Genomic DNA, 23,095 nt, shown 5'->3' with positions numbered 1-23,095 from the left:
AAGGAAGATGAAATTAAGCAAGCAAGCAAACAAAAATCCATTGATATAACAACTGGTTGAAGTGAATCTTGATGTGAAGAACTCACCATTCTTAATTTTATTCTTTGGACTTGACCTCTTTCTGATGTTGCCTCCAGGAAGGACTGTGACCCAGCTGGCAGAGACAACCTTTATTTCCAGGCCTGCTTTTAAAATTATCCATTTTAGAGCTGAACTGACTAGTCATTCATTTGATAATGTAATAGCTTAACTGCCTCTCCCCTCCTCTGCTCTTTTTACCTGTCTCTTATTTAGCTCTCAGCAGTCACACTATGCTTTGCAGCAAGCTTTTATACATTTTTTCACCATAAACAAAAATGTTAAAGTATTTTTCTCGCAGCATCCTGTAATTCATACTATTTTCAGTTATCATTTGGGGAGAAACAAAATGAGAAAGTTTTAGTAGCTCCATAAATGAAATGTCAGGTCAGCAGTGGGGCCAGGAAGACCTGTAATCTTTCTCCTAAGCCTTTCTTGCATTAAGGGAAAGTATCAGTTTCCCAGGACTGGTTCATCTGTGGGATGTTGTCTGCTGATTTTATGGCATTCAAACACTGGGGTTCCTTGCACTCAAGATTTAATTACAGCTCAATATGACTACATATTGTATTGTTCTCAGACTGCTAAAGATCATAAAGATCTGATTCTACTTTCAGGCTTGTGTGAGTAAGCGTTTTCTTGTTCAGGACCGAAATGAAGTCCTAGTAATGGGCAGTTAATGGCCAAGATGATGGAGAGACTGATTTATCAGAATATAGCAGAGCATAAATAGGTAATGAGGCTGCCTAACTTCCTGAATGGAGATGAGAAAATCAGAGCTGATGCCAGTGTCTGCCCAGCACCCTCCCACCCCAGCTTGTTGGAGCAGCAGCCACTGGAGAGAAGGGTCCTTGGCCACCAGGAATCACAGAATCGAGGGCTTTCAGTGACATCAGAACTGGAAATTCAGTAAGGCAAATTGAGAGAGCATGCCTCCTAAGATGTGTGTAACTGAATCACTCTGCTGTAGACCTGAAACTAACCCAGAATTTTTTATCAACTATACTCCAATATAAAATTTTATAAAATGAACTCATCTAAGAAAAGCCATTTTTTTTGATGGTATGTGTCGCTTCACCTTGCCGTTCCTGGGTGCTGAGATCTGCATAACATAATCTTTGTTCTTGGATAATACATCCCTAAACAGGTTCATGTCCACAACAATGGGACATGTTTGCATCAGTTGTAAAGTTTTTCACAGTAAATAATAGCTAGAATTGGTATTTGCATGCATTATAGAGCAAGTTCAACTAGAGAGGAATTCCATGATAATTGATTACGTGTTAAACCCACATGGAGAGCTCTTTAAAAATTTTTGAGGGAATTCCAATCTAGTGCTCCTTTTCCTTCTTCTTCTTCTTCTTCTTTTTTTTTTTTTTAAGTTTTTTGAGCCTGCTGTGTGCAAAAGAGTATGCTAAGGTGCTTGTAGAGATGTTTCTGTAAACATCTTGGCTTTCAGTTTATCTGGAAGGCCACCAGATGGAATCTCTTTTTCTTCTTCTTTTTTTTTTTTTGCTTTTTCTTACTGTCCCTTTCCTTTTTTTTATTTTAAACTTTTAAAACATTTATATTTTGGTTGAATTCAACAACAAAATTCAAGCAGTAAATTGTCAAAAGAACATACATTTTTCTTGCAAGAAATATGTGAGAATTTGGTAAGTAGATCATTATTTCAAAACTAAACATATTTTATCATAAACTGTGAAGAGACGGGAAAGGAGCTATTTATTGAACAGCTATCATCTCAAAGGCTTTTACATCCATTTTTTTATTGTTTCCAGGATAAAGAGTACATTTCTTACATTGTTTTATGCTAGTGGTTCTGAACCCTTGGCCACCCTCAGAATCACAGGGTAGTTCTTTAAAAAATACTGATGCCCAGGATCCATTCTAGACTAAAAGAATTAGAATCTCTGAGTTTGGGGCCCAGGCACTGGTATTTTTTAAAAAAATATTTCTGAGAAGATGTGCTCCATATGTATAATAGAATATTACTCATCCATAAAAAGGAACAAAATTGGGTTATTGGTAGTGATGTGGATAGACCTAGAGTCTGTCATACAGAGTGAAGTAAGTCAGAAAGAGAAAAACAAATATCATATATTAATGGATATATATGGAATCTAGAAAAAATGGTATGGATGAACCTATTTGCAGGGAAGGAATAGAGATGCAGACAGAGGCTTGTGGATGCAGAGGGAAAAAGGAGGGTGAGACAAATCGGGGAGTAGCATTGACGTATATACAATGCTATGTTCAAAATAGATAGCTAGTGGAAAGCTGCTGGGTAACACAGAGAGCTCAGCTTTTTGCTCTAAAGGGGTGGGATGGAGGGAATGGGAGGGAGGTTGAGAGATCAGGAGGAAGGGGATGTTGCATACATGTGGCTGATTCACTTCATGGCACAGCAGAAACTAGCACAACATTGCAAGCAATTATACTCCAAAAAAAGAAAATAAATACATAATAAAAACAAATAAAGAGCTTTCTGAGTAAGCCTAACATGCAATCTTCGGCCTGCACATGTAGCCTAATACGCGGACTTCCCTGCTGGCTCAGACGGTAAAGTGTCTGCATGCAATGCGGGGGACCTGGGTTTGATCCCTGGGTCGGGAAGATCCCCCAGAGAAGGAAATGGCAACCCACTCCAGTAGTCTTGCCTGGAAAATTACATGGATGTAGGAGCCTGGTAGGCTATAGTCCATGAAAATCACAAAGAGTCGGACAGGACAGAGTAACTTCACTGGTTCACTGGTTCAATATGCAGTCAGGATTGACAACCACTTATTTGGAAATTCTTTGCCATTGGGGTTCTAGTCTGTTCTCCTACAATGGATGCCTCCCATTCTCTGTCTCAGTAATATAGCATTTCCTTCAATCCCTGAATGTGCTGAGTTATTTTCTATTTTTGCGTCTTTGTAGGTCCTTTATTAGGAGTGCTTTCCCCTGCATTCTTGGTCTGAGGAGTACCTCCTCAACTCTCTGTAATCCTATGGTCAGAGGTCTGCTATTGTATCTTTTACATATATCTGTTATGGGACTTGAAGAGATCTTTAGTCTTTCCCATCCTATTGTTTTCCTCTATTTCTTTGCATTGATCACTGAGGAAGGTTTTCTTGTCTCTCTTTGCTATTCTTTGGAATTCTGTATTGAAATGGGTATATATTTCCTTTTCTTCTTTGCCTTTCACTTCTCTTCTTTTCACAGCTATTTGTAAGGCCTCCTCAGACAACTGTTTTGCCCTTTTGCATTTTTTTTTCCTTAGGGATGATCTTGATTGCCACCTCCTGTACAATGTCATGAACCTCAGTCCATAGTTCTTCAGGCATTCTGTCTATCAGATCTAATCCCTTGAATCTATTTGTCACTTCCACTGTATAATTGTAAGGGATTTGATTTAAGTCATACCTGAATGATCTAGTGGTTTTCCCTACTTTCTTCAATTTAAGTCTGAATTTGGCAATAAGGAGTCGATGATCTGAGCCACAGTCAGTTCTCGGTCTTCTTTTTGCTGACTGTATAGAACTTCTCCATCTTTGGCTGCAAAGAATGTAATCAATCTGATTTCGGTGTTGACCATCTGGTGATGTCCATGTGTAGAGTTTTCTCTTCTATTGGCTTATTTAAATTACATGCAGAATACATCATGCAAAATGCCGGGCTGGGTGAAGCACAAGCTTGAGTCAAGATTGCCAGGAGAAATATCAATAACATCAGATACACAGATGACACCACCCTTATGATAGAAAGCAAAGAAGAATTAAAGAGCCTCTTGATGAAAGTCAAAGAGAAGAGTTAAAAGCTGGCTTAAAACTCAACATTCAAAAAATGAAGATCATGGCATCTGGTCCTATCACTTCATGGCCAATAGATGGGGAAACAATGGAAACAGTGACAGACTATTTTCTTGGGCTCCAAAATCACTGCAGATGGTGACTGCAGCCATGAAATTAAAAGATGCTTGCTCCTTGGAACACAAGCTGTGACCAACCTAGACAGCGTGTTAAAAAGCAGAGACATTACTTTGCCAACCAAGGTTCATCTAGTCAAAGCTATGGTTTTTCCAGTAGTCATGTATGGATGTGAGAGTTGGACTATAAAGAAAGCTGAGCACTGAAGAATTGATGCTTTTGAACTTTGTCATTGGAGAAGACTCTTGAGAGTCCCTTGGACTGCAAGGAGATCCAACCAGTCAATCCTAAGGGAAATCAGTCCTGAATGTTCATTTGAAGGACTGATGCTGAAGCTGAAACTCCAATACTTTGGCCACATGATGCGAAGAACTGACTCACTGGAAAAAACACTGACTCTGGGAAAGACTGAAAGTGGGAGAAGAAGGGGACAACAGAGGATGAGATGGTTGGATGGCATCACCAACTTGATGGACATGAATTTGAGCAAGCCTTGGGAGTTGGTAATGGAAAGGGAAGCCTGGCATGCTGCAGTCCCTGGGACTGCAAAGAGTTGAACACAACTGAGCAACTGAACTGAACTGAACTGATTATTGAACTTTGAAATATTTTGTAATATTTTGGCTAATGATTTCTCTTTTTGAGTGTGAGTTTTCTGGGTGCCATGAAACTCTCCTTTTTTTCCCCAAGGCCCTAAGTATTTCCTGAGGTATGGTCAGTGCTTCACAAAGGTCGAATAGATTGTAACTTATCCTTCAGTTTTCACAATAAAGCTATAGAAGTGTTTATTATTATTTTTGATCTTTTAGAGGCAGAGACTTTCAGTTCAGAGACATTAAACAATTTGCCTTAGTTTGTTCCATTAATAAATGGAAGACCTCGAATTCAAAACCAGTCTGCTTGGCTTTAAAAGGTATGTTTTTTTGTTTTCTGTCATTTTGTTTTAACATGTTCTGTTGTTGAACACTATTTGGTTCTTACAATATTAAATGTAGACGGTTGGATTTTAAGAGCACTGTGGTTAAAGATAGTACGTAAAGTAAGTGTCAAATAAAATGTAGATTATGACAACTATTGGTATGATTGAGTTGACCAGATGAAAAGAGGGAGGTATTTAACATAGAGTCATAGATATAGAATTATGGATCGAAAGCACTAATGTTCTCACATATATTCTATTAATTTATGTATTAAGTAGATCTACTGAGTATAATGCTCTGTTAAAAATGCTGTTGTTATACAATTCTGCTGCTATAAGTTCCATATCTTAACTAAGTAGACAGGGGAAAGCTATATTATTGATGTGGTTACAGGAAATTCTAGAATGAGGGATCGTAATGTTAATAAGCTATATGTCTCTTTGAGCTGTTTTGTCAGAAGTCCGCATAAAGCAGTGGAGTAATTACAGAGAGGTTATGGTGATTCTTCAGTTGCCTTGTCTGATGTAGAAAAACAGGGAAAATAGATAAAACTAATTAGTGGTATTTTTGTTTTTTATTGAACTAAAAGTATTGGATACAAAAAATTACACTTGTATTTTTTAAAAAACAAAGTAGAAGCAATCAAACATCTAAAAGAATTTAGGATGCAGAATAGCTGAAGACTCTTTACATGCATTGAAGACTTCTTTTTAATTTTGTTAATTATTTACAGATGTATCCTATTGCACAATACCGTGTGACTGGTAATACTCTCACTCCACTAATAGTCATTGATTCATTATTTAGGTTGGCTTAATTAAAAATCCAACTACCTGTCTTTCTCCTTGTGTCAAAGTTCTGATTCTGTGAAAGTTTTAGTGCATCTTTGCTTTTAGAAAAAGCTTGTAAATAACAGAAGCTCGAAAATTTAATTTATATCTGCTCTTTGGAATCTGTAGGTTGGCCCTAGTTCATTGGCTCTGGGAGAACTCAAGAGAAAAAGACAGGCTGCCAAGAAGCAAAATGCATGAGGAGCATGGAGGTTATATTAACTTCACATTTAAATGTTAGCTCTTGCCCGTGAATAATAAACAGGCCTCAATCTGGGGATTGTATCAGGTTTTCTGGTCCTAAAATTCTATGATTCATTTTTGAAATTTGAAATTTAAATTATCCTTATGTAATTATATTGATTTATTAAGTTTTATTGCCATCTGGATAGTTATTTTATATTTTTCCATTTTTCTCCCTCAGTCTTTTTTCAGAGCTATGATCAAAATCAGCCTCACTACTTAAAACACAAGCATTTCACCATTACCTTTGTAATTTTGTTCCCTTAAACTGGTTTCTATGTGTGTTGTAAACTATAATTCTTAATTTCTAAGGTTGTGGTTTGTGTCAGATATAGTAATGTTTTTGACTTTTCTGATGGAGTCAAGAGTTCCAAAGATTGTTTGCCATGGTTTGATTGTCTTCTCATGTGCTCTAAAAGTGCTCTTTAGAACCCAGGAAAATCTGCAAGCACCTCCAAGCTGCAGAATGAAAGCAAAGAGATGAAGCGTGGTGGGAAAGACCTGCCAGGAGGTGAAATGCTGCCCTACTACCAGTACGATTTGGAAATGACATTGCCCACATGCCTCAGTTTCTTTATTTGTAAAATAAGGATGTACCTTATATGAGCTCCAGAGGTTCTCTCAATATTATTCTATGGTAATGAAGCACTTAAAATTTTAAAATCACAAGTTATTCTTACATAGTAATTGGAAAAAGTACATTTCTGCAAAATAATAATTTTCAAATGTCTCTAAGAGTCATTGCTACCTTTGAATCTTCTAGTTAAAGTTAATAAATATTAGAATTAGGGGAGCAATATATGTTAGGCACTCCCCCACCAACATAGAGAGGAAAATCTTGAGTAGATTAGTTCTCTCTTCTTAAATATTTTCTTTTCCTTTGAGCTAAGAAGGTAAGGTTTAAGATTAACTTTCTGTGAGCTGTCCCGGCTCACTTCAAAAGTGTTGAGTAATAAGCTGGATTGTTAATATTGCCTGAATTCAGTGTAATTCTACTTAATTTAGTATTTCTCCAAGCTAACCTGAAGAAGTAAATACATTTCTTCTCTTTGGCCTACTGGTTAAGTCAGACATATATGGATGGCAAGTATCCAAGTAGTAGGAGATTATCCAGAATGCAAGAAAAAAAAAAGGCTAATGTGTATTTCAGCAATCATCATTGCAAGTTTGGTTTGGCTGGGAAGTCCTATATTTGGAGTTTTGTTTGTCGGTTTGTTTTTTGTTTTTGTTTTGGCCAAACAGCTTGGCATGTGGGGTCTTAGTTCCCTGACCAGGGACTGAACTTGCACCCTTTGCAGTGAGAGTGTGGATTCTTAGCCTCTGTACCTTCAAGGAAGTCCCCCCTGTGTTTGGAGTTTGATCCTTGTGCCTTCATGAGTGTCAGTGCCTTGTTTGTGAGTGTCACTGTTGCAAGTGCCTTGGTTTTTGACCAAGCCATGGAGGAAAATGACATTGAATACTGATGCAATCAACTTATTATTGGGGACATTGCTAGTGATGCTGCATTAGTTTCCCATGGCTGCTTTAACATGTTGTACTGAAAACTTAATGTTGTAAAAGAACTGAATTATTTTTCTTGCAGTTCTAGAGATCAGAAGCCTGAATTGGGTCTTAAAAGGCTAAAATAAAGGTGTTCTCAGGGCTGCGCTCCTTCTGGTGGCTCCAGGGGAGAACTGGCTCTAGCTTTTCCCTTTTTATAGTTTCTAAAGCCACCAGCATTCCTTGGCATGTGGTCTTTTCCTCACCTCAGTTTAATCTCTACTTCCATTATGACAGGGCTTCCCTGATAGCTCAGCTGGTAAAGAATCCGCCTGCAGTGCCGGAGACCCCAGTTCAATTCCACAGTCAGGAAGTTTCCCTGGAGAAGAGACAGCCTACCCACTCCAGTGTTCTTGGGCTTCTCTGGTGGTTCAGATAGTAAAGAACCTGCCTGCAATGTGGGAGACCTGGGTTCCATCCCTGAGATGGGAAAAGCCCCTGGAGGAGGGCATGGCAACCCACTCCAGTATTCTTGCCTAGAGAATCCCCATCATATTTCCTTCTCTGACTCTGAACTTTATAAGACTGTGATGACTACACTGGGTTCACCTGGATAATCCAGTATCCTCTCCCCATCTCAAGGTCCTTAACTTAATCACATCTTCCAAGCCCTTTTGCCATGTGAGGTAACATGTTCATAGGTTCCAGAGATTACAGTGTGGGCATCTTTGGGGGCTGTTATTCTGTCTGTCATAGATCCCTTTTAATCATTCAAGTCATCACCCAGATGTTACCTCCTCAGAGAGGCTTCCATACCACCTAGAACCCCATCTATCCTGGTTCCTGTTTACCCTGTTTTATTAAATCTGAGAACAGTGTGTTTATATTCCAAATTTATTTTTCATTTTGTGTCATTTTATTTAATTGTCACTTTCTGTCTCCCTCCACTAGAGGATAAGCCCCACTAGAGGGGAAACACTGGCAGCCTTCTTCACCACTTTGTCCCCCAAATCAAAAGCATTCCAGCACTTGGTAGACTCTCAGAAGATATTTGTTGAATGAAACAATTTGCATAATGTCTAAAGAAGCCTGTCTTACACTAAAACACTATTAATATAATCCTGTTCCTTTTACTATCAATAATACAAACATTTTTCACTAAACAGCAGTTAACCATGCTGTCAATAGATTTGTTTTTTGAATTCAAGTCACGGGTTTCTCCTTGGGACTTGAGTGAGGTCAATAAAATAAAAGTACCAGCTGTAAACTGAAGCTGCAGGAAAAAGAAAATATAAGAATTAAACAGAATTAATACAAATTGTAAGTACTGACATGCTAGTCATTCAGTCATGCCCAACTCTTTGCAACCCTGTGGACTGTAGTCTGCCAAGCTCCTGCATCCGTGGAATTCTCTAGGCAAGAATACTGGAGTAGGTTGTCATTTCCTCCTCCAGGGGATCTTCCTGACCCAGAGACTGAACCTGGGTCTCCTGCATTGCAGTCAGATTCTTTACCAATTGAGCCACCAAGGAAGCCCCACCAGGGAAGTCTTGAAAGGTGGGTAAGAGCCATTTCTGGGAAAGGGCCTTGGTAAAGATCACCACCTCAGGGTCTGGTTTTTAAAAGCACAAGTGATGAAAAGCTACATGAAAGGTTAGAATGCATAAAACTTGTGGAATTAGAGTAGAAGAGAGAACTGAGTGTGAATGGGATACGACTGGGTCCCTCGGGACTTGTTTGCTGTTATGTCTGAGGTGGGGATGATGATTGTGGAGGCTCTTGATATGCAGAGAGAGAAAGCTTGTATTTGATGTAGTAGAAAATATAGGACTTACAGTTAGGATTTTATTTTGGTAAGGAGTCAGTTTTTTTTTTTTTTAAATTGGAGCATAATTGTTTTGCAGTGTTGTGTTAGTTTCTGCAATACAACAATGTCAGTCAGCTATATGTGTATATATATATTTATTCAGGCTTCCCAGATGACTCTAGTGGTAAAGAATCTGCCTGCCAGTGCAAGGGACCCAAGATACATGGGTTTGATCCCTGGGTGGGGAAGATCCCCTGGAGTAGGAAATGGCAACTCACTCCAGTATTCTTGCCTGGAAAACCCCATGGACAGAGGAGCCTGGAGGGCTGCAGTCCATGGGGTTGCAAAGAGTCGGACACAACGGAGAAACTGAGCACTCATACATATACCCCCTCCCTCCTGAGCCTCCCTCCCACCTCACCCCGCGTCCCCCTCACTAGATCATCACAGATCACTGAGCTGAGCTCCCTGTGTTATGCAGCAGCTTCCTACTAGCGATCTATTTTCACATGGTAGTGTCAGTTTTAGAAAGATCAAGGGAGGATATGAGCTGTGGCATACATGGAAATGAAGAGTAAGGTGTGGCTCCAAGAACTATCATAGAAGAGAAGTCAGAATTTGGTAATAACCAGGGTGTTAATTGGGAACAGTGAGTAGTTAGGGGGTTGAATGTTTAATGAGGCTAAGAACTATCCAGAGAGTTCTTTTCCCTTGGGATTTTATGAGGATTAGAATGTGTTAGCATTCTCCCACGCCCATTTATTTCAAAGACTTTAAAACTGAATGGCTATCCTTTGATTCCAGAAAGCTTTATGATTATTAAGCTCTCTCCTTTCTCCTCATACCATAGTTTGATGAGAGTGGAAATCCCAGGTATGACTGAGGTGCCCTTTGCGTCCCACAGAATCCTAGGATGACCCTTGCTGAGACGCTCTGGTTCTTGGGGAGCAGCACCACCATCTCCCTCACATGCTACATAAATACAATTGCTCAGATGGTTTACATCTCTAAAATAGTGTTTGCTTTTTTTACTGAAGGAATTATACATGCTTACTGCAGGAATTATACATGCTTATTGTAGAAATTTTGGATGCTATAGACAAATATAAACTAAAAAAATCAAATAATTTTCAGTTCTACTGCTTAGGTATAGTTCTGTTATATGAGGAGTTGGAATAAAGAGTTGCTTACTCTTTTCAGTTAATGCATGTGGTTATTCAATATGTTAATATTATTGGTAACACTGTATGTTTTTTAGAATCCCTTGTGATTTTCTCTGGGAGTCCCTAAAATGGCATAGGAAATAGTGATGGGTTTTCCCAGTAAAATTTTAATGGGTGATATTTGCAGTAGATGGGCGAGGGTTCAGTTTTTCTCTTAGGAATTGCAGAAGCCTTGATGAAATCCCATTTGGTAAATTAGAATGGAACTATTACTTTTAAAGTATGTATTTGAGATAGGATGAAAAAGGTTTTTTAGAAGTTTAGATATCTTCCTTATAATAGATCACATTCTTCATACTAATCTAGTCTGGCATTAACTTATTTTCCCTATTTCTTTTTTAATATGCAAAGCTTAATTTTAAAGGAGTCAATCATTTAAACCAGAATGAAATGTAGTTCAGTCTTCTTGGAAATGAAATATTTAGTCACTTGAGATAAAGCAGGAAGGGAGGGTACTTGCTTTCCTTGGTTAAGTGGTACTTTAGATTAGTGAATGGCTTCAAAGAAGGTAAAGTTTTACTTTGTTTTTATTTCACTTCCATATTGAATTGGTTTTCTAATTTATATTATAAAACTTTCAGATGATCATGAGATATGCTTATCATCAGATCTCCATGGCTGCATAATAAATTCCTCTTATCTTTTTGATGTTGCAGTTGACTCACGTTGACCAGGCAAGCTTCCAGCTGGATGCCTTTGGAACATCTTTTATTCTTGATGTCCTGCTAAATCAGTAAGTCTTTCCTGAGCTGCACTCACTGTTTTTATATACACATTGAATCTACTTTCTTATCCTTCTGTAAAGTTTTGTTTGCTTCCTACATTTTACTTCATCTTCCTGTCACAGTTTATAGTTGTTTAGTCACTAAGTCAAGTCTGACTCTTTGTGACCCCATGGACCATAGCCCACCAGGCTCCTCTGTCCATGGGATTTCTCAGGCAAGAATACTGGAGAGGGTTGCTAGTTCATTCTCCAATAACAGTTAAATACCACATTTAAAACTATGGTACCTATTGACTGTAAGTTATAACGTCTGGTAAATAACAGAAAATGGATATTCACTTGAAGTTAAACAAGTATAACAGTTTCAAGAATGTAAAATTGAGGGAAATACTTTAATATTTTGCATTGTTTTGTTCTTTGATCATGTATATTAAAAAGTGTAACAAAATTGTATTTCTACAATACCAACTAAAATAGTTTATTTCTTATTTTTAAAATTAAAAGTTTATTTCTTATTCTTAAAATTCATGGCTTAGAACATATATGTTAGACATTTTATACTATACTATGTTTTTTAGGGCATGAATTTCAATTTCATAGGGTGTGAATTTCCAATTTCATAGGGTGTGAATAAAATTGTGTTAATATGATCTGTCTTATATTCCTCCTTGATGTAAATACCATAAAATTTATGGTTGTATGATGCATTTTGGGCTTCCCTGGTGGCTAAGAATCTGCCTGCCAATGCAGGAGATGTAGCTTTGAGCCCTGGATTAGGAAGATTCCCTACAAAAGGAAATGGCAACCCACTCCAGTATTCTCTCCTGGAAAATCCCATGGACAGAGAAGCCTGGCAGGCTACAGCGCATGGAGTCACAAAAGAGTAGGACACAATTTAGTGGCTAAAATAACAATGACTCATTTCAGTTTTTCAGCAATTTTGATGTCATAAAGTTTTTAAAAAAAACTCATTATGAAGGAATGCATGCTCCTTAGAAGAATAATGAAAGAGCAGAAAAACCATCTCATATAATTTTACCACTTGGAGACTGATTGCCCTGTTTTAAGTTACCATCTATGTGCTTACCCCCCATCCACCCTACTACCTATTCTTCCCTGCTTAATTTTAAAAATAGTATTATCACCATTTAATATAAAGTTTGACTCATGAAATGGGCATTTTTGCAGGTCGAAAATTTGATGAGCAGCATTGTTGTATGGTCAACTAGTTCTCTATATTTTAGTTTTTAACTAATTTTTGTTGTTGGTCTTTTTCCTCCCACTAGAATTTAAGCTCCTCAAGGACTGAGATCTATTTTCCTTACTGATGTATCCTTAGTACAGGATAGGCACTAAATTCTAGAATGCAAAGTCATATTGACATAGAAACCAAAGGCTGGAGTAGGCCAGGAGATAGAGGAGATGACTGATGAGAGTGGAGACTGTCAGTTGGGCAAGAATGAAGCAGCAAAAAGGAAAGATATCAGGGATTACTGGTGGTACCGTGGTTGAGACTCTGAGCTTCCACTTCAAGGGGAAATTCCCTGGTTGGGAACTAAGATCCCATATGCCGTGCAGCGTGACCAAAAATTAAAAAAAATAAAACATAAACAAGAGAAAGAGGGCAAGTGTTTCGGACTGGCTTCTAAAAGCGGAGATATGTATCTGGGTATGATTTGGAAAGTCTGGGTATGGTTTGGAAAGACTCTTATTTTAATGACCCTTTCCCATCCTTCCTTTAAATCATTGTTCCTGGGAATAGCTCCTGCCTTGTTTTCTGGTTTCTGACAGTGGTAATGCCCTGACTTTCAGTACCCCAATGAAGAAGGGATATTTATTCATCTTGCCCAAGTCACCTCACTGCCTCTGGAGAATCTGAGCCCTAAAGCGTTCTGTTCCTGAAGGAGAAACACATATGGCCATACTTAGCAGAGCATGAAGCTTAGAATAATAAGGGTGCAGCAAAATTTCTTTCGAGATAGGGGCAAGAAACTCTATCCTTATTGCAGTACAAAGGATAAAATAATGGCATAAATGGTATAAATAGAGATTGTTTGGACTGAAAAATACGCAAACTGTGTTTTGTTTTGTTTTTTTGCCTGTTATCTATATTAAACATAGGTGTTAAGTATCTATTTTCTTTATGTTATATGATCTAGAATGATTTGATACAAAGGGTTTTTTCATTATTTTTATGGAAAATGTTTTTATTTCATGGTTTCACTTTATATATTATTTTGTGGTTATGCTGGTTAGGGAGCAGAAAGATGAAAAATTGATTATTTTGCTCTTTAAGCTTTTCCTTCTTTCTTTCTCACTCTCCTTTCCTCCCTCCCTTCCTCCATTGCTTTCTTTATCCTTCTTTCTTTCCTTCCTTCCTTCTTTTTTCTCACTCATAGGTGTCATAATTTTTATTTAACATACTTTTAAATTTACTTTTTCTTCTTAGGTTTTTAAAATTGAGATAGAGCTGGTTTATAGCATTATAGTAGTTCCAGATATGCAACATAGTGTTTCAAAATTTTCATAGATTATACTCCATTTGACATTATTATAAAATAATACCTATATTCCCTGTGCTGTACAATATATCCTTGTAGATAATTTATTTTATACATAGTGATTTGTATCTCTGAATCCTCTATCCCTGTGTTATCCACCCCCTTCTTTGCTAGCCCCACTGGAAACTACTAGTTTATTCTGCTGCTGCTGCTGCTGCTAAGTCGCTTCAGTCGTGTCTGACTCTGTGAGACCCAATAGACGGCAGCCCACCAGGCTCCCCCGTCCCTGGGATTCTCCAGGCAAGAACACTGGAGTGGGGTGCCATTTCCTTCTCTAGTGCAGGAAAGTGAAAAGTGAAAGTTAAGTCGCTCAGTCTGTCCGACTCTGAGCGACCCCATGGACTGAGCCTACGAGGCTTCTCCATCCATGGGATTTTCCAGCACTAGTTTATTCATAATATCTGTAAATCTGTTTCTGTTTTGTCATATTGATTCATTTTTAAATTTTTTTTATTTTTTAGCTTCCACATATAAGTGATAACATAAAGTATTTGTCTTTGACTGATTTCTTTAAGCATCATAGGCTCTAGGTCCATCTATGTTGTTGAAAATGCGAAATTTCATCCTGTGTATATGGTGAACTGGTTACTTTTCCCAGTGTTGGTGAATTGGCCTTTTGTAGTGTTCTAGAGAGAAGGCGATGGCAGCCCACCCCAGTGCTCTTGCCTGGAGACTCCCAGGGACGGGGGAGCCTGGTGGGCTGCCGTCTGCGGGGTCGCACAGAGTCGGACAGACTGAGCGAGTCAGCGGCAGCAGCTCTGGTCAGCGCTGCTCTGTGCTCGCGGGGCTCTCCCTATGTGGGCTGTGTGGGCGCTTCTGGTGTCGTGTGCTGACTGACTTCTCTGGGCACGCTGCTGGACGTGACGGGCCCCCCTGTCCAGTTGGTTGCCCCTTGTGTGGAGGCTGCTGGCTGCTGGCTGGTGGCGCCGGGGAATGACGAGGCTGGCTGTAGTGCTGGCTCACTGGTGAGTGGAGCCGGGTCCCCAGGGCTCCGACTGCAGGGCCCTGGGAGTCCCAAGACTGGTGGTGGGGCTCGCCCCTGGACCACTGTCTGAGGGGCCTGTTGGTGGGCAGGGCCTAGTCCTGGGGTCTCTGGCTACAGAATCCAGGGGTCCCAGAACTGGTGTTGGGTCACTGCTGGTTGAGGCCAGCTCCTGATAGAGCTGCTGGGGGTCGAGGATGTCCTGAAGTTGTGTTTCCCTACTGGTGAATGGAGCCAGACTCGGGGTGAGGGGTGAGGGGAGGGGCGGATATTGAGGGTTGGGGAGGAGGGGTCGTGGCAGGGAAGCAGATTCTGGGGCTGGTGTGGGCAGAGCGGAATCCCGCTGCCTCTGGTTCCAGGACCCTTGGTGTTCCGGAAATGATGTTTGTACCCTGGTGTGTGGAGCCAAGTCCTGGGTCCCCTGGTGGATGCACAAAGCCGTGTCCTGGATTGGCTATGACTCAGTGGGTCTTGAGGCAGCTAGCCTCCTGGTGGTGGGGCTGTGTCTCCTCCTGCTAGTTGCTTGGCCTGAGATGTTCTAGTACTAATGCCTACAGGCTGGCGGGCAGAGCTGGGTCTTAGAGCTAGTAAGCTAGATGGAGGATTCCAGACTAGTTCCCGCCAGGGCCAGTGTCCACATGGCAGAACTTGCTCCTCAAAATGACTGCCACCAGCGTCTCGGTGCCTCCTGTCTGTATGGAACACTGCAAAATCATCAGGTAGGTCTGATGCAGGCTCCTTTCAAATTATTGCTTCTGCCTTGGGTCCCAGAGCACGTGAGATTTTGCGTGTGACCTTTAAGAGTGGAGTCTCTATGTTCCTTAGCCCTCTGGCTTCCCCCAAAAGTGATCTCTGCTGGCCTTTAAACCCAGACATTCTGTAGGTTCATCTTCCTGGCGCTGGACTCTTGGGCTGGGGAGCACAGTGTGGGGCTGATTCCTCACTCCTAGGGGACCATCTCTGCAGTTACAGCTCTCCTCCCATTTGTGGTTTGCCCACCCACTGCTGTGGCTCTCAACTAGATGCCAACTGTCACCTCTCCTACCTGCCTCTTTGCGGTTCCTCCTTTATATCTATAATTGTAGAAGATTTTTTCTGGTAGGTTCTGGTCTTTCACATCAGTGGTTTCTCTGTAAATAGTTGTCATTTTGGGATGCCCTTGAGAGCAGGTGAGCCCAGGGTCTTCCTACTCCACCATCTGGGGACCTCTTCAACCTAAGCTGTTTACTTTATGAAGCAATTCCAGGGCTGTGGAACAGATAGTATTTTTTTTTTTTTTTGGTCTTGTTTTAAACTGGAGGCAAATTAAGTCCTTGTGTAGCTGAAATCCAGTTGCAGAATGGATCCCCAAAATATGTATTTTTAGATTGGAAGGAAGGAAAAGTGTCATTATATAATACTCCTTCTGAATGTTCAGGAAGCAAGTTTATCTGTAACCAAATTATATAATAGTTCAATCTTTGGGTCCTAACTCATACAGGCAGCAGATAAAGACTATGGGATGGTTAAAAATGAAAAGAACAGTCAGTTCCTGTGTTATCAAGACTGTGTTATCAAGGGTGGGAAGCAGTTCTCAATGTCTTTAAGGGGTCATACAGTTGTGGAATTTTACTCTTTTGGACAGATATGTTAATAAAACCAAACATATGCCTGTCCTGACCTGATTTGGCCTGGTCAAACAAGTCTTGAGGCCAACACTGGATTGTTCCAGAGGTCAGCAACTGGTGTTACACTTTACTGTGAACCATTCCTCAGAAAGAAAAGGCTTAATAAAAACATTTAACTCTATTATTGAAACAATTCAGGCCAAGTCTGTTCCTGTAATTCTGTCCTTTCTTCTTCAAGAAGTAGATGATTAAACTCTGTAAAGGAATGCAGAAATACTGGAAAAAATTTTTTTTAGAACTCCTTGATTTTTTTCTACAATAGGTGGCCTGACAGCAATAAACCACACATACACATTCATGTATACCCCACACCCCACACCATGCAAGAAGCAAATATTCCATGTGAACTGTGGTTGGTTGTTCTAGGATATGAAACACATAACAGTAAAGAGAGAACCCGTCTTTTTTTTGTCGATGATTTTTTAAAAAAATTATTTTATGTTGAATTATAGTTGATCAACAGTGTCTCGGTTTCAGGTGGGTGTACTAGAAAGGGATGCAGTTATACACATATACATGTATCAATATTCTTTTTCAAATTCTTTTCCCATTTAGATGATTATAGATTATTGAGTAGAGCCCTCTGTGCTATACAGTAGGTCTTTGTTGGCTATCTATTTTAAATATAGTAGTGTGTGTGCATTTGGAAGAGATTCTGCTGTCCAGCTATCCGATCTTAGGATGATCCAACTTGTAAATTTTGACTTTTTAAAATAGATTGTTTCCTCTTCATCTTCTTACATCAGTAACAACAAAAAAATAGTTTCTCTCACTCTGTGATTCTTTTTTTAATTAAAATTGCTTTTATTGAAGTATAGTTGATTTACAATTTTTTAAAAATTTATTTGTTTATTTAAATTGTAGACTAATTGCTTTATGATATTGTGGTGCTTTTATCATACATTGACATGAAACAGTCATGGGTGTACATGTGTCCCCTTGACCTGAACCCCCCTCCCACCTCCCTCTTATATCTGCTTTTTTCTGACTTCACCAGGGCACTGAGGGTAGGGAGGGCACCACAGACTCAAACGTAACAGTAGATGGTGGTAGACGGATTGCCCATGCAGATAGGAGGTGATGTAGAGTCAGGGTTTGGGATGGGGATGTGGTGGGAGGAGAAAAAGGAGAAAGCTTAGACAAGGAACACCCAAATTCTATTCAGATGGGCAAGTCCAGTCTTCTTTCATTTAAGGGAATCACATGCTTGCTTTCCACTGGGACTCTTGAATTTGCAATAAAACTGGGAATCGCGATAAGTAAAAGACAAGGCATGAATTCAATTGGAACTGAAGGTTAAGTTTGGAAGTCTCATTTACTTAACCATGTCCTATTTTCAGTGTGGTAAATAAGATGTTTACGGTGTGGATAAAAATAAGTGAGGAGGATAAGATTATAATTAAATGACAGTGTTATGTGATGATAAAGAATAACATAAGAGATTTCTCACTGTTACTAATAAATCTGTAACTGACTATCTTGATTATGGTAAATATTTGTTTATATGTACATTTAATACAAATTATTATGTAGAACACAAATCTGTGTTGACTAGTTCTTATCAATAATGGTCCTTACCTTCATTTTGTACACACACCTAGGTGTATATAAATATATGTGCACATACATGTATACATAAGATGCATGCACATGTATGTACATAACACATACGAGTGCAGACACACATGTGTACATAATTCATATGTATAAATGTGTGTTCATTTTTAAACCTTTAGTAAATGATAAGAGTTCTTTCATCATCTTCCTTCAATAGAAATGAGGGAATAAGTACCCTATTCTTAGGGGGCCTGCATTCTAGTAAAAAAGCAATGAACATGTTAACAAAGTAATTTTGGAGAGTGACAGTGCCATTAATAGCATGTGCCTGATGTGGAGGTGAGAATGCTGTCTGAGCAGTCTTTCCATCCATATCACTGTGATTCTTGCTGTTGGTTTTTTTTAAATTTAAGCAGCAGTTGTTATCAGGCCATCTCTAAGAAGATGACATTTGACTGTAAGGGTGGAGAGAACAGTGCGTGTCAAGACCTGGAGGCCTGAGTAAGCTTAGTGTGTTTGAGAGGCAGGAAGATGGCTTAGGAGATTGGAACAGGAGCCAAGAGGTTTATTAAGTGAGGTTGATGGTGTGTGTGTTAGTTGCTCAATCATGTCTGACTCTTTGTGACCCCAAGAACTGTAGCCTGCTAGGCTCCTCTGTCCATGGAATTCACCAGGCAAGAATACTGGAGTAGGTAGCCATTCCCTTCTCCAGGGGATCTTCCCAGCCCAGGGATCAAACCCAGATCTCCTGCATTGCAGGTGGATTCTTTATCATATGGACCACCAGGAATGGTAGAGAGAGACCCAAATGATGTAGAAAAGTAGAAGGATCCTCTTAGGCCACAGGAAAGACTTTGAATAATAGTCTAAGCAGACATAACTAATATTTTCTACACCATAAGTTACATTATTCACTCATTTCCATACTGACTTATGATCCTTTATTCATCATATTTAGTTGTTGTATATTTTACTGTCTTCTCAAGGCAATCTCTTCTAAAGATTTGTTCATTAGTTATTGGGCCTACTACCACTATACTATTTATCATAGCTTTTTAAACTGTTTTAACATCTAGCATGATTAGTTTCATTTTGCAAAATTTCTTAAGATATTTTTGCCTGTTCTTAGTTGGAAATTTAGGGTAATTTTGTCACTCTCTTTTTGGAATTTTAATTGGACTGTCACTAAACCTATAATTTAATTTGAGAAAAGTGCACCTTTTATGATACTAAGTCTTTCCATCCATATCGTGGTGATTGTTGTTGTTTTTTAAATTTAAGCATCTTTTTTTCTGTCTCGCAGTAAAATTTAGTACTTTGGTTTTGGTAGATCTCACACATTTCATGTAGCACATATTCGTGGGAATTATGGTTTTTTGTTGCTACTGTGGAGATTTTTTCCATCATATTTTATAATTAATTACTGTATCATTCTTAATATTGCTAGTGGCTATTCATTGTTTCTTTGGGTTTTCTAGTTTGATAGTAACATGACTGGAAAATCATGAGAACTTTAGTTTTCTTTCCAAGATGATAGTTATTACTGCTACATACTCTAGTGCTTTTTCTAGAAGTTCGTGAACTCTATTATTTGATGATAATAACATTTTTCTCTTGGTTCTTTTGATGATAGGAGTATCTCTAGAATTTGTTGTTAAGCAGGATGTTGATTCTTGATTTTTGAGAGCTAGTCTTTATCATGGCATCCAGTCTGATCACTTCTTGGCAAATAGATGGGGAAACAATGGAAACAGTGACAGACTATTTTTTTGCACTCCAAAATCACTGCAAATGATGACTACAGCCATGAAATTAAAAGACACTTGGTCCTTGGAAGAAAAGCTATGACAAACCTAGACAGCATATTGAAAAGCAGAGACATTACTTTATCATCAAAGGTCTGTCTAGTCCAAGGTATGGTTTTTCCAGTAGTCATGTATGGATGTGAGAGTTGGACTATAAAGAAAGCTGAGCACCAAAGAATTGATGCTTTTGAACTGTGGTGTTGGAGAAGACTCTTGAGAGTCCCTTGGACTGCAAGAAGATCCAACCAGTCCATCCTAAAGGAAATCAGTCCTGGGTGTTCATTGGAAGGACTGATGCTGAAGCTGAAGCTCCAGTGCTTTGGCCACCTGATGTGAAGAGCTGACTCTTTGGAAAAGACCCTGATGCTGGGAAAGATTGAAGGCAGGAATGGAAGGGGACGACATAGGATGAGATGATTGGATGACATCACTGGCTCAATGGACATGAGTTTGAGCAAGCTTCAGGAGATGGTAAAGGACAGGGAAGCCTGGCATACTGCAGTCCATGGGATAGCAAAGACTTGGATACGATTGAGTGACTGAACAACAAAGTCTTTATCATGTTAAACCAGTATCCCATATCTTGTTTAAGTTTTTTGCTTTTTTTTAAAGTAAAGAGTATTAGATTTTCTGGAATACCTTTTTAATCAATGCAAAGAAAATACAGATTTTCTTAACTGACTTTTTGTGTTTTATTATGTTAATGTTTCCTGTTATGAGAAACTATTCTTGACTGTAGAGGATAAACTCTATATTGCTATGTTGGATAATTCATTGTTTTTGGCCTCTCTACTGTTGACTATAAAAGGGAGTCACACTTCCTGTTTTTATTTAAATTACCATGGCACAAGTCCCTGCTGGTTCTCCTGCTGTAAATTGCCTCCATCTCCAAGTGTTTCTTTCCCACAACTGTTTGAGAGATTTGTGCTCTACTCTTTTGTCTGGCCACTCTATTCTTGCCTCAGATAGAACCTTATGACAGCTGTTCTGCTGGGCACAGCTATCCTCCACAAGTGATGGCTGCTAACATCTGCCAGGAGTGGTCCCTCTAAGAACCCAGAAGCCCAAACCCATCCACAGTCCTTCTTGTGAAGGTCAGGGCTACCACCAGGTGCACAAAGACATAGCCTCTGCTTAGAGTCAGGCAGAGTGAAGAGGAAGTTCTTTCTTTTTCCTGTCCAAGGCACACCTTACATACTATTTCCAGGTAACAAGCAGTGGGGACATCCACTCTCAGAAGGTGAAATCGAACCCCTGCTTTCAGAGTTATGTTCTGACTTGACTCCCATGACTTGACAATGCCTTTCAAAGGATGGCTTATTCAACTTTCAACAATAGCCCGTGTGACATACAGTCCAGAATGCCAAATACATTTTTGTCACAGTCCTTCCTCCTGCATGAGGTTTAGAAAAGATCAGGATTGCACAGCCTTCCTGCTTTAACTCTGGCTCCTAATTTTCCTCTGATGTTGTACTTAGGCAAGGACAGATAGTTTCCAGGACAGGGGCAGGTTGACAAGCAACAGATGTGTAGTGGCTTAACTCTGCAATTAACACCTTGAGGTGAGTATAATTGGTTTTCTTTACTGGTTCAAGATTTCCCCAGGGTTAGGGGAACTGAGTATATTTTAGGGAAACTTGCCCCTCCAAAAAGGGAAGGTTGCCCACTTACAAATTCTGGTTTCCATTTTAGAATGCTGCAACTGATTTTAAGGCAATTTCTAGCTTAAAATGATAAGATCCAGTTTTATTCGCTACTCCATTACTAACTACTAAAATAGTTTTGCTGTTATATTGTTTAGAACTTTTGCATCAACTGTCATGAAACTGGCATTAGTCTTTTTTTTTTTTGTATCAGAGATAAAAGCTATAAAAATGATATTTTCACTTATAAAGTATTCCCTGAAACATTATCTTCTGTAGTATAGGAATCATACATATATATTTTAATGTTTTAAAGTCCTTATCTTTACCCTGACTGGTCCTGTAATACTTTTAATAAATAAGACATTGACAAACTATTCTTTAATGGTTGATGTATTGATCTCCCTGTTTTTAAGCCAACCTTGGGAAATTACATTTTCCCAAAATGTAATTTTTATTTTAAAATAGTCATATCCCCCCCTTGGCTGCACCATACAGCTTGTGGGGTCTTAGTTCCCACACCAAGGATTGAACCTGGGCCCCTGGTAGTGGAAGGGTAGACTGCTAACCATGGTAAAGCAGGGACTTGCCTAAGTGTGCTTTTTAGAAAATAATTTCTAAAATTTCATCTGTACCTATTATATAATTTCTTTCTCAATGCTACTTTTATTTGTACTTATCAAATGTAACTCAATATATACAGATTTTTAGAAACTAAGCACTATGTTTAGAAACATATTTATTGCATAAAATTAAAGACTTTTCATAAAATTTTTTACTGAGGTATTTTTGTTTGTCATAAATTCAGCCATTTCAAGTTATACATTTTAATGATTTTTTTTAAAGTAACTTTACTGAGTGGTGCAACCATCCCCAAACACAATGTCAGTTGTAAAACACTTTTCATCTCTCCCCAAATATCCCTTATTTCCACTTAATCTTAATTTGGATTCCTATCTCCAGCTCTCGATAGTGAATAATTTACTTTTTATCTTTGTAAATTTGCCTTTTTTGGACATTTCATATAAACATGTGGTCTTGATCTGGTTTCATTTATTTGGCATGTTTTTGAAGTTCATCTGTGATGGACTTTGTTCCTTTTTATTGTGGAGTGTTACTTCATTGTATAGATATACCACATTGTATCTATCCACTGTTATTTCCAGTTTGGGACGATTATAAATAATGCTGCTGTGTACATTCACAGGCAGGTCTCTGTGTGGGTTAGGTTTTCAATTCACTTCAGTTCAGTCACTCAGTCATGTCTGACTCTTGCTACCCCATGGACTGCAGTATGCCAGGCCTCCCTGTCCATTATCAACTCCTGGACTTTACTCAAACTCATGTGCATTGAGTCGGTGATGCCATCCAACCATCTCATTCTCTGTCATCCCCTTCTTCTACCTTCAATCTTTCCCAGCATCAAGGTCTTTTCAAATGAGTCAGTTCTTCACATCAGGTGGCCAAAGTATTGGACTTTCAGCTTCAGCATCAGTCCTTCCAATGAACACCCAGGACTGATCTCCTTTAGGATGGACTGGTTTGATCTCCTTGCAGTCCAAGGGACTCTCAAGAGTCTTCTCCAACACCACAGTTCAAAAACATCAATTCTTTGGCACACGGCTTTCTTTATAGTCCAACTCTCACATCCATACATGACTACTG

At 39.1% G+C, this 23,095-nt stretch overlaps 1 protein-coding gene across 12 annotated transcripts in view; it reads left to right on the top strand.

Moving 5' to 3' along the window:
- Nucleotides 1-23,095, top strand: part of ADAM22 (ADAM metallopeptidase domain 22) — a 226,019-nt gene that overhangs the window by 27,215 nt on the left and 175,709 nt on the right. For all 12 annotated transcript variants that reach the window (XM_070467439.1, XM_070467450.1, XM_070467442.1 and 9 more), the window contains exon 3: nucleotides 11,148-11,224. In XM_070467439.1, the coding sequence (XP_070323540.1) occupies nucleotides 11,148-11,224 (77 nt within the window). The remainder of the gene's footprint in view (nucleotides 1-11,147; nucleotides 11,225-23,095) is intronic.

Source organism: Odocoileus virginianus, chromosome 1 (genome assembly GCF_023699985.2).
Source record: "Odocoileus virginianus isolate 20LAN1187 ecotype Illinois chromosome 1, Ovbor_1.2, whole genome shotgun sequence".
Classification (NCBI taxonomy): domain Eukaryota; kingdom Metazoa; phylum Chordata; class Mammalia; order Artiodactyla; family Cervidae; genus Odocoileus; species Odocoileus virginianus.
Note: the sequence above shows the minus strand (reverse complement) of the source record. Positions and strands in the feature narration are given on the sequence as shown.